At 42.9% G+C, this 15464-nt stretch overlaps 4 protein-coding genes across 4 annotated transcripts; 3 read left to right on the top strand and 1 right to left on the bottom strand.

The window, feature by feature from the left end:
* The first annotated feature begins 1613 nt into the window (after positions 1 to 1613).
* Positions 1614 to 5388, top strand: LOC135629519 (inositol-3-phosphate synthase-like). Its single transcript, XM_065136997.1, has 10 exons — positions 1614 to 1887; positions 1980 to 2048; positions 2198 to 2333; positions 2572 to 2819; positions 2957 to 3183; positions 3292 to 3407; positions 3594 to 3770; positions 3849 to 4037; positions 4116 to 4178; positions 5120 to 5388. The coding sequence occupies exons 1-10, from the start codon at positions 1700 to 1702 to the stop codon at positions 5237 to 5239; spliced, it is 1533 nt and encodes a 510-aa protein (XP_064993069.1). The 5' UTR covers positions 1614 to 1699; the 3' UTR covers positions 5240 to 5388.
* A 1576-nt stretch (positions 5389 to 6964) lies between these two features.
* On the top strand, positions 6965 to 9441 carry LOC135628509 (pollen-specific protein C13-like). The gene is made up of 2 exons (XM_065135207.1): positions 6965 to 7233; positions 9003 to 9441. Exons 1-2 carry the CDS (start codon positions 7053 to 7055, stop codon positions 9326 to 9328), a joined length of 507 nt encoding a protein of 168 aa, XP_064991279.1. The 5' UTR covers positions 6965 to 7052; the 3' UTR covers positions 9329 to 9441.
* A 255-nt stretch (positions 9442 to 9696) lies between these two features.
* On the bottom strand, positions 9697 to 10787 carry LOC135628508 (NDR1/HIN1-like protein 13). The gene has a single exon (XM_065135206.1). It carries the CDS (start codon positions 10749 to 10751, stop codon positions 9759 to 9761), a length of 993 nt encoding a protein of 330 aa, XP_064991278.1. The 5' UTR covers positions 10752 to 10787; the 3' UTR covers positions 9697 to 9758.
* A 2551-nt stretch (positions 10788 to 13338) lies between these two features.
* LOC135628201 (protein CURLY FLAG LEAF 1-like) lies at positions 13339 to 14471 on the top strand. Its single transcript, XM_065134754.1, has 2 exons — positions 13339 to 13673; positions 13862 to 14471. Exons 1-2 carry the CDS (start codon positions 13455 to 13457, stop codon positions 14252 to 14254), a joined length of 612 nt encoding a protein of 203 aa, XP_064990826.1. The 5' UTR covers positions 13339 to 13454; the 3' UTR covers positions 14255 to 14471.
* The last annotated feature ends 993 nt before the right edge of the window (positions 14472 to 15464 follow it).

Raw genomic sequence — 15464 nt, 5'->3', positions numbered from 1 at the left:
TGGAAACATATCATGTCTATCCATTTCTTTTGCACATCTTTCACCACGAGAATCAATTGAAATGAGAAATGGAAGGAGAAAAGGGGGAGGCTGATGTCAAAAAGGTATCCAGTTTTGGTCTCTAGAAGAAAAACTGAGTGTGTGATGGAAAGAGAGGATGAGATTAAAAGGTTGATCCACTTTTGGTTTTTTCTTTTCTTGATGGTAAGCAAAGATGCAAAGATTCTTTGGTCACCACAAATATATGTGCACTCAATATTCAGAAAGTTGAAAAAGAGATATGGGAGAGGATGAGATGTAAAGGGTAACTCCACTTTTGATCTTTTGTCTTCTGGGGTAAGCAAATGTTATAAAGCCTCATCGTCACCTTAAAGTCGATGTACATCAGTCTTTTAGGAGGTTTTGTTTCTGGACCACCTGCCACTTTCCAAGGCAAAACAGTCACTCCATTTCTGATGTTGTACTGCCACAAAAGATTTATGTGGTTGAGGAGACTCAGCAATGTCAGGACGTGGAAATTTTCTCAGTTATTTCCCTTTAGGAATCGATGGGTATTCTTTAATGTGGAGGTAGACTGTCTGTCTCATGAAATTAGTGAGCAAGAGATGTTCCAGTGTGTTGAAGGAGGACTCCTGATGTATTTTGCATACTGAGAGACTAATCTAGGAAAACACTTAAGGTGCATATCTTTTTATCTTTTTCCACTCAGTTCCACATCCTTCTATTTGTTTTGATTTGGTTGAACTAAATTTATATTAAGTTGTTTCTTAATTAACTTTCTTGTTAGATAAAAGAAGTTGCACCTTCTCTAAATTTAAGGCTATAAAAGTTGGTTCAAGCACAAATCTCTTGGGAGCTATCTTGAGAGCAAGTGTATCAAACTCTTCTGTTGAAGAGCTTATAAAGGCTTCTTATTATCTACAGGCAAGTGCACATTGTTCCTTTATGATGAAAGTATCATCATCTGTGCCCTTGAAATAAAATATTACTTCTGAATTTACCATGATAACCTTGATTCCACCAAATGTAATCATGTTTAAGATATATATATATATATATATATATATATATATATATATATATATATATATATATATATATATATATATATATATATATATATATATATATATATATATACTTGTGAATGCAATTTGGCTTAGTATGCAGGTGGTGATTTGGAGGCAAGTAGGAATTAAGGGGAAAGGAACTCACACTAGAGGAAAAATGTACGTACGCCATACACTTGGCACTTGATGGGTTCGTCCAATCATGTGGTCGACCTCTCGCACGTAGCGTCGGGGACTGGCACGTGACTTCCCATGCCCCACAGCGCGAGGTATCGCCGCCCCTAACGGCGTCAGCCGCCTTGAGGACATTCCGTTCGTGGAGCTCCTCACCACTTTCGTGGCGCGTCCTTCGCGCGGGCTGGGACGACGCGTGCATGACCCGACGTGTCTGGACGCTCCGCCACCCGCATACGACCCCCAGTCCTCGTCCGTTGGATCGCAGGCCGCACGAAGATCTCGCATGCGGATGTCTGCGAAGGCCAATGAAACGCCTCCGCGTGGCGGGTCGCTTCTCTATAAATAACGACCCAGAGGGATATCGCTTCTGCCCCTAACGGATTCAGGCCGAGCGAAGCGCTTCGTTTGTAGAGAAGTTTAAGGTGAAGGAGGGGAACGGCTCTCTGCAAAATATGTTTATAGAGAAGTTTAAGGTGGAGAGCCCCAACGTGCGGTACGCGGAGGACGAGATCGAGGCGGTGTACCACTACGAGACCACGGAGCTGGTGCACGAGAGCCGGGATGGGGCCTACCACTGGATTGTCAAGCCCAAGACCGTCCGATACAACTTCAAGACACACACCCGCGTCCCCAAGCTCGGGTACCTTTTCGGTTTCACCCACCCGGGTACTCGTACAGCCCACAATTTTGATTAGCTCAATGTTGTGATATTTCCATTTAATTATGGATTAGTGTGATGCTCGTGGGATGGGGCGGGAACAACGGATCCACCCTCACCGCCGGAGTTATTGCCAACAGAGAGTAATATCTCTTCGGACTTTCTTCTTGTTTTCGATCTTCTTCTTTTCCCCCTGCGGTTGTTGGTGATTTTTAGGATGTTGATGTTGTTTTCTTTTGTGATTTGCATATAAAAAAAATTAGATTTTGACTTGGGGAATGGTGTTGGGTAGGGGGATCTCTTGGGCAACCAAGGACAAAGTGCAGCAGGCCAACTATTTTGGATCCCTGACTCAGGCCTCCACCATCAGGGTTGGCTCCTTCAATGGCGAGGAGATCTATGCCCCCTTCAAAAGCCTGCTTCCTATGGTAAAAATTAACCTCTTTTTTTGAACCTTTATACCACTATTTCCTTTTTCCGCCATTTTTTGTGTGATAGAATGCTGTCTTTATTGTTTTCTGTGCTATTTATTAATTGAGAAGAATGGTCTTTGTATTTTGTTGATTCATCCATGTTGGTGTGACTTTACGCTTCTTCTTTTTTCTCTCTATTCTCACTTTGTAGTGTTATGTGATTAGGTTTTTCTTTTTTTGTTGAGTTTATTAGGTTAATCCAGATGATATAGTGTTTGGGGGATGGGATATAAGCAACATGAACCTGGCAGATGCCATGGCCAGGGCCATGGTGCTGGATATAGACCTCCAGAAACAGCTCAGGCCATACATGGAGGCCATGGTGCCCTTGCCTGGGATATTCGACCCTGACTTTGTTGCCGCAAATCAGAGTGGCCGTGCCAACAGTGTGATCAAAGGCACCAAGAAGGAGCAGGTCCAACGGATCATCAAGGACATAAGGTGCTGACCGACCTCCTTTTTTTAAGCTCATTCCTCAACAATTAGTTCATAGCACGTGCTTGGCTTGGATGAAGGCAAGAGAAGTAGATGTCAGAATCTAGTGGCTGAAAAATTGTCATTGGAATTGTTTTTGATAGGGAGTTTAAGGAGAAGACCAAGACGGATAAGGTCGTTGTGCTGTGGACTGCAAACACGGAAAGGTACAGCGATGTAATTGTGGGGCTCAATGATACTATGGAGAATCTCATGGCTTCACTGGAGAAGAATGAAGCTGAGATATCTCCATCTACATTGTATGGGATAGCTTGTGTGCTGGAGAATGTCCCTTTTATCAATGGGAGTCCTCAAAACACCTTTGTGCCGGGTATGGTGCTTAAGCTTTAAATCGTTGCCTCAGCAGGTCATGAATGAAAAGCTTTAGTGGCTGGCTGTGAGAATATCCTACATATTTCAATTCTGTATTTGTATGCAGGGCTCATTGAAATGGCTATTCAAAGGAACACTCTTATAGGTGGAGATGACTTCAAGAGCGGGCAGACCAAAATGAAGTCTGTCTTGGTTGATTTTCTGGTGGGAGCAGGAATCAAGGTGTCTGATCTTGGTCTCTTATTTCTACATGAATGTTATGCTAATTCTTTATGTTTTATACACTTGAAATCCAGTTGCATCTTATATTTACAATCAACTTGTTGTTTGTTTGTAAGAAATTGTGTTCAATCTTTCATTTTAATTTGCATTTAACATGTGTGATGCTGTCTTCTTTCATGTTGTTAGCCAACCTCCATTGTTAGCTACAACCATCTAGGAAACAATGATGGGATGAACCTCTCTGCACCACAAACTTTCCGATCCAAGGAGATCTCGAAGAGCAATGTTGTTGATGACATGGTCTCGAGTAATGGTATCCTCTATGAGACTGGGGAGCATCCTGACCATGTCATTGTCATCAAGGTTTGCAAAAATATGGACTATATCTTTTTCATTGTAGGCTATATCATATTCTAATGTTCATCACTTGCTCTACTGCAGTATGTGCCATATGTTGGGGACAGTAAGAGGGCTATGGATGAATACACATCAGAGATATTTATGGGGGGAAAGAGCACCATCGTTCTTCACAACACTTGCGAGGACTCCCTATTGGCTGCACCCATCATATTGGACTTAGTTTTGCTGGCTGAGTTGAGCTCTAGAATTCAGCTTAAATTTGATGGGGAGGTATCTATAAGCATTACTTTTTTTATTATGTGTTCTTGTATAAATCATGCTGTGCTGACGTCTGGTTTGGTTGTCTAGGACAAGTTCCATTCCTTCCATCCAGTCTCTGCAATCCTGAGTTACCTCACCAAAGCTCCACTTGTAAGTGAACATATTATAATTCTTTTATATATTTTCTTTGGACCCTCGAGAAACTTGATTCATAAAACCTTATCGTTTTTCATAATTATCCAAAGGATGAGATGTTATGATATGCACATGTCTTTACAGTTAAAGGCCAATTTCTGTAAAATGTCAACAGAACACAGACGATTTATTAGAAACTCAGTGGCCCAAATATATGATGGAATATGTTTTATGCTGATTCTTGTATAAACCAACTGTCAACAGGCTGTTAACTGCATAAACAAAGTTAAAACAATATGCAAATTGGCTTGTGACACATCACTATTGGTAATTCAAAATTGTCAAATGCGCAGATTAACAGAACTACCTTTGAACTAGTTGTTATTGTTCTCGGGGTAAAGATGAGATCTTAATCTAATTATCTTGTAGAGCTTGTGTTGTTTATTCCTGACAAGACAATTGTAGGCAGCAAGCATTTTAATATATCAACAACAACAATTTGAATAGCAGACTGTTTCGGCCGGTACCGAGGAATTAACATCTGCCTTTCATTACCTGTTGTTTGAAGTCATAAATGGACCCTGAAGAGTGTAATGTTTGGTGATCATTCTGAGTCATGGTGTTTACTTCATAAAGTAAAGGAAAAAGAATGGAACCTGACCTTAGAAAAAGTATTATAATTGTTGGAATGCTTTTCCAAGAGAAAGATGAGGGATAAGAAGATGATTTAAAGACCAGTTCGAAAGAAGGAGAGGCTTGATTCACTGAAGCCTTTATATAGAGAAATGTTTAGGCTACTAGGCTGCTTGAAAGGGATAACGATTCAAGCTAGAAAAGCAAGGCAGTTAGATTGTTCTTCCTCTTGAACTCTCTTCAATGGACAAATTGAAATGTGTCATTGTAGTGGTAACAACACTGTTCTTTCAGCTAACTATTGATTTATATGGTTAAAACAGGTTCCTCCAGGCACGCCAGTGGTGAATGCTCTCTCCAAGCAGAGAGCCATGCTGGAGAACATTCTCAGGGCTTGCATCGGCTTGGCTCCCGAGAACAACATGAACCTCGAGTACAAGTGAAATCTGCTAGGAGAGAGGAAGGATAGGTGGGTCTGCTTTGGCTTATATCGACCCTTCACCTTGTTGCTTGTAGTGACAGTTTACGTATTTCCACTTTTCGATATGCTGATGAGATTCTATTTAAGCTGAATGAATGGTTTCTCTCATTACATCGGTTTATGATCTTTTTGGGATGTCTTGTCTCTAATTCATCAACATTTGTCGTGGTATGTGTTCTTGAAGGACTACTCTCGGCTTTAATTGTCATCCCCATTCATGGCCTCCGCTGTCCGCTGTAGATGCACATCTGGCATCATCCTTTTCCACGTCACAGGCATCTTGAAGGACTAATATTATTTGGTCGATCATGTGACATCTTTTGATTCCCTCTATTTCTTATTTGGGGATTTGCGATCCGTAGATTACGGTCCAAGGAAAGCAATGGTCCACATTCCAAAGTTTAAGAACTCGTACATGGCCAGCCCCGAGTCCGGTGACTCGGCAACTCAGAGTGGGTTGGAGGCTTCCATTTTGAAGAAGCAGAATTGTCATCGGAATACGTATGGCTAATGATATTTTATCTCGATCTCTACGTTTTAAAATTTTATATTAAGATCGCTATAACTATAAAAGTGAAATATCTATGTTATGATTTTATCGACGAAAATATCAAAATAAAAAATAAAATTTTAATTTTAATATTTTAATTAATGGTAACAGATAATGTCGGTGACGACAAACAACAACACTGTTAAGGGCTGCGGATGACTCTCATGGATGAGGAGAGCAACGGTAAGAGGTAAAAATTGTTCTGTATCTCATCGTCATCGATGCAATTGTCGAGCGGTGAAAGGGCCATCGATGTAGATGTTGGGTGGTGTTGCTCTGTATCGACACCGATACAGTTGCCAAGCAACGTCACTCTATAACTATCCGCATCGATATAGTTGTCAAGCTGCTTCACTTTATGTTTGTATTGACGATCCTTTCGTCACTTGGTATTTGCAATTACGTCAGCACTGATGTAGTTGTTAAGCGATTTTTTCGTTGCTCGATAATTACGTCAACATCGATGCAGTTATTGAGCAGCGAAAGGGCCACTTGCATTACTATCGACATAGATGCAGAGCGGTGCTAATCTCTTGTCATTATTGCTCTCCTCATCCACGATACCGACTCACGACCTTTAGCGACGTCGTCATCTACCACCACCGATACCATCCATCACAATCAATTAGAATGTTAAAATTATCTTCTTATCTTTTATTTTCATATTTTCGTTAATAAAATTAATAATATTATTATAAATAGATCTAAATATTTTATTTTTATAATTATAAAAAATATTAATATAAATTTATAAAGTATAGAGATCGGAATATTGTATAATTACTAGGTTGAATTTTTGGATCTCGTTTGACTCAGCTGACTCGTGGACTCAGTTCAACTAAAAGCGAGTCGCTTCGCCTTTAATCTCGCTCGCTCACTCCGCGTTCTGCGGTGCAGGTACCCCACCTCACCTCCTTTTATCTGTCACCGGCGCAATTGATTGCCCCACCGATGCCAGCTGCATACAATGATACCTCCAGTAGATTCTATCACCGAATTAAACTTACCGCACTGCAGTCAGACTCAGCAGACGCTTCAAATCTCCAAAATCTTTTACTTATCCAACTTAATGGAAATGCCTACTCTTACCGCGAGTGACGATAACATCATCCCGGCCATTAAATCTGGTCCTTTTCCTGTTTGCGGCATTGCCGTTGGCTTCATCGAGTCCTCTCACCACTAGTCAGTCACTTTCCCTTCGCTCTCCACCATCGCTTCCGCGACCATGGCCAACCATCTAATCTCGGCGGTCACGGCCGTACTGGCGGTGGCGTGCGTCCTCCCGTCGCTCTCTGTCGCCGCGCGCAACGTCGCCGGCGGTAAGCAAGGGTTCGTCGTCCAGGGCCGCGTCTTCTGCGACACCTGCCGCGCTGGGTTTGAGACGCCAGTGTCGACCTACACAAAAGGTGAGGGTTTCCCGGTATAGCACTCTAGCGTTCAATCTATGTCTTTTTTGTTGGATTTTGGGCCGTCTGATCTTGGCGCGGTTCGGATCTGGATGTGTTTTCGGCCATTGATCTTGTTGCTTGTTCTTTGCTAAGGTTGAAACGCTCTAAGAATTGGTTCTTGTTGATAGATCAGGCGATGACGTGATGTGTTATACATGTTTATTTAACAGATCTTCAGAAATTCTACCGTCAAAGTAGATTTAAGATCAAATGCATTCCTTCTGATCGGTAGTGCAGATCGAACCATAAATCTAAAGAAGAAGGTTACATTTATGCAGCTTTGTGCGTTTTCTGTAAGCAAATTTGATCATTTACGTCCTGTAATTAATTAGAAAAATGCTATTTGAAACAGAAATCTTGAAGTAAAGATAGTTCATATGTGCTAGTTATGGTCTTGATTTTATCTTTGATATGGAGATTTGCCTTGCCTTATGGTTGGCACCTAATCTGAAAATGGATGAAGAGCAAAGCCCAAGTTAGAAAGCACAAATTGCATGCATACGCTAAAGACGGTAAGTCTTTGTTGTCAACAGCTTAGCTATCAAAATTGAACACTATATTAACTCTCTATAGGATACTGTTATTATGTTGGAAGTAAAGAAGGTTTCATCATCAGACCAAAAAAAATATAACCTTTAGGTAATTATCGCTGTTCTGATCTAAACTTGTGGGCATAGGGTATTACTCCCAAGTGTACATTTTAGCTCTTATGTCCTCTCGGCTGTGGCAGAAAGTGAGTTGGAACATTGGAGTTTTCTATTCATACTTGATTGGAGCAAGATGTGGCTACATAAATTTGTGCATGCTGCATATTTGTATCCTTTATGAATTTTGCTATCTGGTTTCCCTGTTGGTCCTCATTTTTTGAGAACCAATAATTTGTGTAATTATATGAAGCAAATCTCGAACTGTTTAATTTACGTATATTAACCGGAGAAAAGTTCTTCCTGGCCAAGAAATATCATTGACAGGTTTTGTGTTAGTGTCTTCATTACTTGCTAAGGATATATTTTCTTCATGCAGTATTAGTTACCCTATTCTAATTTGTCTTCATTGCACATCTGTTTTTTATTCATATCAGGTTTTTAGAAATATCCTTATGATATTCAGTGGCTATTTAATATTCATGTCTGAATTCATATATAGAAACTAATAGTTGATATAATTATTGCTTCTTAAATATCTGACTGGTTTTTCCTGGTCTGGACACAACTTTTACAGTATAGGCACTTCCTATAATGTTTATATGTACCAGAATTGAAATGGAATAAATAAAAGCTACTTAAAATTTTGGTATATTCACACTTTTAAATGCATAAAGTTTTCGCTAGCCAAGATCACTTTTCAGAGTATGCATGCCATCGTCTTTCTGGTACTTGGTACTCCAATGTGTTAAACATAGGAGAGGCTATGAAAATTAGGGTGTAGGGTTATGAAATAAATATGTTAGACATAGTAGTGTGTTAAACATAGGAGAGGCTAAGAAATTTCCGAATCTAATTTTATCAGCACCAATGAATCAAAGGAATAGCATCGCTGATAGGCGCGTATTAAATCGTTGTTCTGTTGGATCATTATAACATTGTTATTTTGCTACCAGTTAATGAACATATAATGCATAATGATATCGATATTATTAAGGATATTTTTATATCGGCTTTCAGATTGGATTTAAGATGCCTTCTTTTCAATTTATCAAGTTGACAGTAGCTCTACGTGCTCTGCAGGTGCAAAGGTGAGGATCGAGTGTCGATCCAAAGCCACTGGTGCCAAGACATGCAATTTCGAGGGCACGACTGACCACACAGGTACCTATAACATTCTAGTGGCAGACGAGCATGAACACGAGATCTGCGAATCTATGCTTGTTAGCAGTCCAGAAAGTAGATGCAAGACCCCACTCCAGGGTCGTGAGAGGGCTCGTGTGTTCCTCAGCCACAACAATGGCATTGCCTCCAACACCAGATATGCAAACTCGCTGGGATTCCAGACGGATACTCCCTTGTCGGTCTGCGCTGAGCTGCTCAAGACCTATGAACAATATGAAGTTTAACCATCTGGTACTGTCTGCAAAGGATGCCCTTTGTATTGGTATTATGTGACATTTACTGTGTTCTCTAAAACTGCTTGTGGCTATCTATAGCATTTGCTATCTGCTTTCATTTCTGATATCTGAACTGCTACTTTCATTTCAATAACTTGGTTACATAGTGATAGCTTAGAGCAAGCTTGTCACAGAAAATTTGCTAGTAAATTTGTTTTCCATATAAATTTCAATGTGATCTATGATGAGTACAAGTTGTGTTACCACTATCAAAATGAGATCCCTACACAAGACATTAAATTGGATCAAGTATCTATCTCTCTTACCCTTACACCCATACATGCAACAGTTGAATGTTCCAGTCCTAATGAGGAATCAAATGAGAGGGAGGAAGAAGAAGAAAAACACCAATTCGAAGAACCAAAAACCTTATTCACAGTTAAAGCTTTGTGTTGCAGTGCTGTGAGGAGATCTGTGCCTGCTTCACCATTCCAATGACTTGAACATCGCAAGTTACGTCCATGCTCTTAGCCCACATCTCCAATACCCCAACCCTCGGGCTCACCGTGAGCTTAGCCATAAGACTAATGTCAACGGCGTTCTTCGAGCCCTTCATGCTCCTGCCGATCTCTTTCGGCAGCAAGGCATTGGAGCCACGAAGAACCAGCCGAATGGAGGTCGTGTTGCCGTGGCGTTGGACGAACACCGGCGTCGTTCCCGCCGCGATTTCCACGGTGCCGTGGTTGATGACCGCCCTCCCTCCGGCCTCGTAGGAGAAACCCATCCCGCGACTTGGATTCCTGCCGATCTCTTTCGGCAGCAAGGCATTGGAGCCACGAAGAACCAGCCGAATGGAGGTCGTGTTGCCGTGGCGTTGGACGAACACCGGCGTCGTTCCCGCCGCGATTTCCACGGTGCCGTGGTTGATGACCGCCCTCCCTCCGGCCTCGTAGGAGAAACCCATCCCGCGACTTGGATTCCTGACGCTCATCGTGAGATCATACTCCGGCTTCGGGTGCGCTCCCGTGGTGCTGCGGGGGCTTTTGACGAAGAGACGCTGGACTGTGAACGTCGGAGCCCCAGGCCTTACCACGACGAAGAATATGACGGTGACAGCCACGATGAGTAATAAGACGAGGAAGGCGTCACCGAGGATGCATTTCAGGCAGGAAAGGCAGGGGCTCCCCCGCCGCCGGCTCCTGTTTTGGTTGCGGTACCGCTCCGCTAGTTTGGCGTTCTCGGGCGGAGGAACGCGGTAGACTTGGTCCTTGGGCACTCGGACGACGTAGGTGCCAAGGCGACGCGAGGGATTGGGATCGGGATCGGGACCGGGATTAGGATCGGCCGGCACGGGGACAGTGTCAAGGAGAGCACTGGGGGCTGGCTGAGGCTCCGGCGAGGGCGGTGTGCAGGGCGGCACCCGCTCCACCATGAGAGGAGACGGACTATTGCAGAGTGGGTAGAAGAGAAAAGAGAAGGTGGTGGTGGCGGAGTTAGCACGGAAGGGGAAAGGGAAGGGGAGAAACACCCGCACACACGTTAAGGACATGCTCGATTCCCGCCATTGGCCGGCTTTGGACACTGCCTATTCTTGCAGTGTTGACCCATTCAAATGTCCATCACCTAATGTTCTAATTAATAAGAATAAACAATCAAAATAATGTTCGTCTACCTCAGTCGGTAGAGCGCGAAGCTCTTAAAATGATCTTATATATATATATATCCTTCATTCAATCCCCTTAGCCGGATTGGGATTGAAGCTCTGTCAAGCAGTGGGCTTATGTTTCACTCTCTCCTACGTCGTGTTCACCTTTCGTGCGAGAGTGTATCGATCACCAACCAGTGAGTGGGGGCTGCTCGAGCTCTGAACATTGAAACACGTCACTGGTTGAACCTACTATATTATTGGGCCATATTTTTGGATTATACTTTATATAATATATTTTGACATTCACGCCACACTACTTATTAGCTATTACAACAGACTCGACATGACATCTTTAAACCGACGTGTCACGTCGAGCCAACTCAATATCATAAGCTAGTCGCCTGACGCCATCCCCCTGTACCGACTCCACTCGAGACTATACGGGATAGCACGATCAGCTACACAAGAGGTGGGAAGCAATGTCGCATGAGACTAAATTGAGCAGATCAGATGGCATTTGCACCCAACACATGGGTCGACTACCTGTGATGTCAACGGGCATTAAATACTTACGTATGATGATAACCAGAGATTATTAAAACTGTTACGTACGATCGTACGTAGGAACAGATATAAAAACCACATTAGGAACAACGTTGAAAGTCGAGCCTAATATACATACTCTAATTCTCACATCTCTAACTCTTACTAATTTAAGTATCCGAGGGATCGAGTCGAAAATCCCATTCTCGATATCGACCTGTGTGTAAGCACTCGACAAACAGTTAAAGGAGTAATCTTAAGTCTCAACCAGACCTCGAGTTAATACGCTCCAGCTCAAAGATCATGCTGATGATCTTATGCACTCGGGATGGGCCAAATCGTGCTGATATCTCAGCCACAGCATAAATATGCAAAACAATACTACTGATAGATCCTTCGTCAAGCACACTTCATGTTGGTGAGCCATTTCGAAGAATGGTTCTGCTCACAGCATTAAATTCTCAGATATTGTCCTATGGCTAGATCTTTAAGTAGAATGCCTAAGGAGCTCGAGGATAGCCCCATTGGTGGGTGTTTGCATTTAACACAGTGGGAGCTATGGTTCAGTGGGAGAGAAGAAGACTCTTCTTGCTTTAAAACCAGCATTGATGTGAATTCAAGAGGAGTTAATTGTGGCAGCTGGACTCAAAGCCATCAACCATGGGCTTTCTTCTTCTTCTTCTTCTACCAGCTTTTAATGTTAATGATGTCTCTCTTTTCAAGCATAAATATCCTCTCCTCTCTCCATTACTTCTCAACAATCCAAAACCTACCCTTCATTAAAGGGTAAAATTCATGTTTGCTTAAAATATTTTAGCAATTAAGTGTCGCGAAAATGAGTTAAAGAGTACCCAACATCTGATGATTCACCTGCTTTTGTATATAAGATCACTAATTCCTAGCCAGATTCTAACGATGTCAACCTTCATTCGCTATGCATGTAAATTTACGTGTATATGTATGTATGCACATAAACATGAGAGAAGTCGGAGCCTTTGTCCAATGATATCTGAAGCGCTCCACTGTATCGAGTCAAAGTAAGGTTGGCAGATGAAAGAGACAGCTTCGCCTTTCCTTCTCATCGGCCAACCATTTCTTAGACTCTCAACGGCAGTGCTTGTAACACAATGTTTCCTTTCGAAGGTTGCACGGCATACCGGAGGAGGTAGCTTCTCATGCATGCCAATGGTTCACAATCTACCTGTAGATGCAGTAACTGGTAAGGGAGTTGAAGTGAAAAGGAGAAGGGAGGGAAAAGAAGCAAGGCAATGAATGGGGGTATCATTAAATAGGAGAGAGAAGGAAGAGGGTGCCTCCTTACATCACCAGATGTGATCGTTTTAAATTAGGGTTCGAAAATGGGTGTTGGCCTGCTTTAAATATAAGTTTATTGGTTGACCCAAATGTGGATGTTGGAGTTAATGGAAGACAGACGGCATTCAATCCCTCCTCAACTGCATGCGCTTCTCCTTCCTCGCAACATTACTGCCCGGGCTTTGCTCCACCCTCCTCCTCCATCCCCCTCTCTCCCTTGTGACTCATTTATAGCTTCCACACCAACCATGCCATGGCATTAGTTGCAGCAGAAATGCGATTCAATTCGTGCCAATTCCCACGTCACTTCTTGTGCATGTATGTGGTCTTAACTCCTGCACCGATGTGTAGTCAGAGCTATATAAGTCGGAGAGCGAAAACCATGTTGACAGGGATGGATATAGTTGAGTTGATGGGGTCTTCTAAGGGTGGTAGAAGCGTGTCATGATGATGTGGGTGTGGGTCCTTCCCGGTGCTCTTTTATAGCACCTTCGCTTAGATCCTTGCTTGCAGTTTTGTGCGCTTAAATGGCCCTTATAATCCCGCCTATATAAGCAGCTCAAATCCTCCATCGGATGCACGCAGGGCAGAACAAGTTTCGGAGCTCGAGTTTCCTTTGTATCGACATCCATGGTGTCCTTGCAAGCAGCCCTTTCTCCGGAGGACAGGAAGGCATGCCCCGACCTCGAGAATTCCCTTTGTAAGAAAAGGAAGTGCAGAGATGCAGAAGCGAGCGAAGATGATTGGTTTGTGAAGGAGGCCAAGTTTGTGAAAGCTGAGGAGGACGACATCCGGCTTAATCTCGACGCCCCCTTGCCTTTGGAATGGCAGCGCTGCCTCGATCTCAAGGTAGACAGACGCTTTCGAGAAGGCGAAAGCTTTGGCATGTATAATTCGATTCAAGATGATAGTTTTACAGTTTATTACTTAGATCTAAGAGCTTTTCATGTACGCGTGAATTCATATTTATGCATGCTTGAACTATCGATGTTGGACGGAAAGGAAAGCAGCTGATCTGTGAATTCTGAACTTTGCAGTCGGGGGAGATTCACTTCTACAACACCAGAACGCACAGGAGGACCTCTAGGGACCCCAGGCTCAACTCGGAACCACCGAGCTCGCCGCTAAGCCTGGACCTCGAGCTCAACCTCGCATGCGAGCCACCGAGAAGCCACATCGATGGAGGAGGAAGAGAGGAGGAGCGGAGGAAGCAAGACAATTCCGGTGGCAAAGCGTGCTCCTTGTCGTGGGTGTCCCTCGACGCCGGCCCCGAAGAGATGATGGCCACGGTCTGCATGCGTTGCCACATGCTGGTGATGATGAACAAGGCGACCTTATCATGTCCAAACTGCAAGTTCATTCACCCGCCGGATCACGGCTCCTCGACGTCGATCAAGCCAGGATTCAAGCTTTTGTGTTGCAAGGATTAGTACTTCAAACTGATGGAAGCCTTCCTCACTGTTCTTACAGTCGATGGGTGAAGACAGATACAAGGAATGTGGACTTTTGTCATGCCTATGTAAATATTACAACTTGACATAATGTTTAATAGATTCCCCATTCTCTTGGAAGCTGTAGCTGAAGCAATCAACATCTCAGTGCTTGTAACTTTCTATCTTCTGAAATAAGAACAGTGGGTTTGCAGCAGAGTTACTCTATTGGCCTTTTGCTTCTCAAACGAGTTCAGTGACAGTCTTTTTGCATCCAACACAAGAAACTATAATCTTCTACTTCAATGATGATGATATGGGAGGCTAATTTAGACAAGTCTATGACTGAGAAATACCTTGTTGCAGTGCTGAAGGCATTTAAGATATGGATGCAGCAGCTACAAGAAGTGTACTTTCTTTTTGGGGCCATTAATGTGAGTGTGGTCGATGGTGTGGTTCATATCAAAACACGATGGGATGCAGGTAAGTTGATGGGATCACATGTTTGACTGGGCCTGCTAACCACCATTGCACCTGACATGGAGTGCATGTGAAATCATTGATTAGGTCTTGGATTGATTGCCTCATCAACTAATACACCGAATTAAGTGTCCTAAAGTTCTTCAAGAGACTTTGGCATCACAACTTGTTGAATTATGTGAGCTATTTATGTACATATAGTCTTTGGTTTAATTTGAAACGAAATTGAATCAAAATCTTGCTATTATTGCATTGGACACATAATCAATCTTGCGAGTCACATTCCAAGAAACACTCGATTGACACAAGCTATTATTCTTCGAATAAGCTATATTGTAATTCGAGCTTTCGAATGATCTAATAAGATAAGTTATCCGACGCATCATATTATTATATCTTAATTTTATGTTTATGGTCAATTCTATTCAAAGGGTCGCGTGGATGGAAGATGGCATCTGTTCCGTCATAATAATTATATCCAAGCGAAGACAAAAAGCGTGCGATCCACGTGGTCCCACGAAGTCCTCTCATTGGCCGGCCGCACAAAGAGTCGTCGTGGAAGTGACCGACGGGTGATTGACTTTGGGATCGGTGGGTGTAAAATATGGATCCTGTCTCCATCGAGACAGCCGAGCCGACCCGCAAGCAGAAAGACCGTGAGGCGATATCAAGTTAATGAAGAGTGCGACGATCCCCTCCAATTCTCGGTGCATTCTATTCCTCCAGTTCA

This window comes from Musa acuminata, chromosome BXJ3-1 (genome assembly GCF_036884655.1).
Source record: "Musa acuminata AAA Group cultivar baxijiao chromosome BXJ3-1, Cavendish_Baxijiao_AAA, whole genome shotgun sequence".
Classification (NCBI taxonomy): Eukaryota; Viridiplantae; Streptophyta; class Magnoliopsida; order Zingiberales; family Musaceae; genus Musa; species Musa acuminata.
This window is presented reverse-complemented; position numbering and strand designations above follow the sequence as displayed.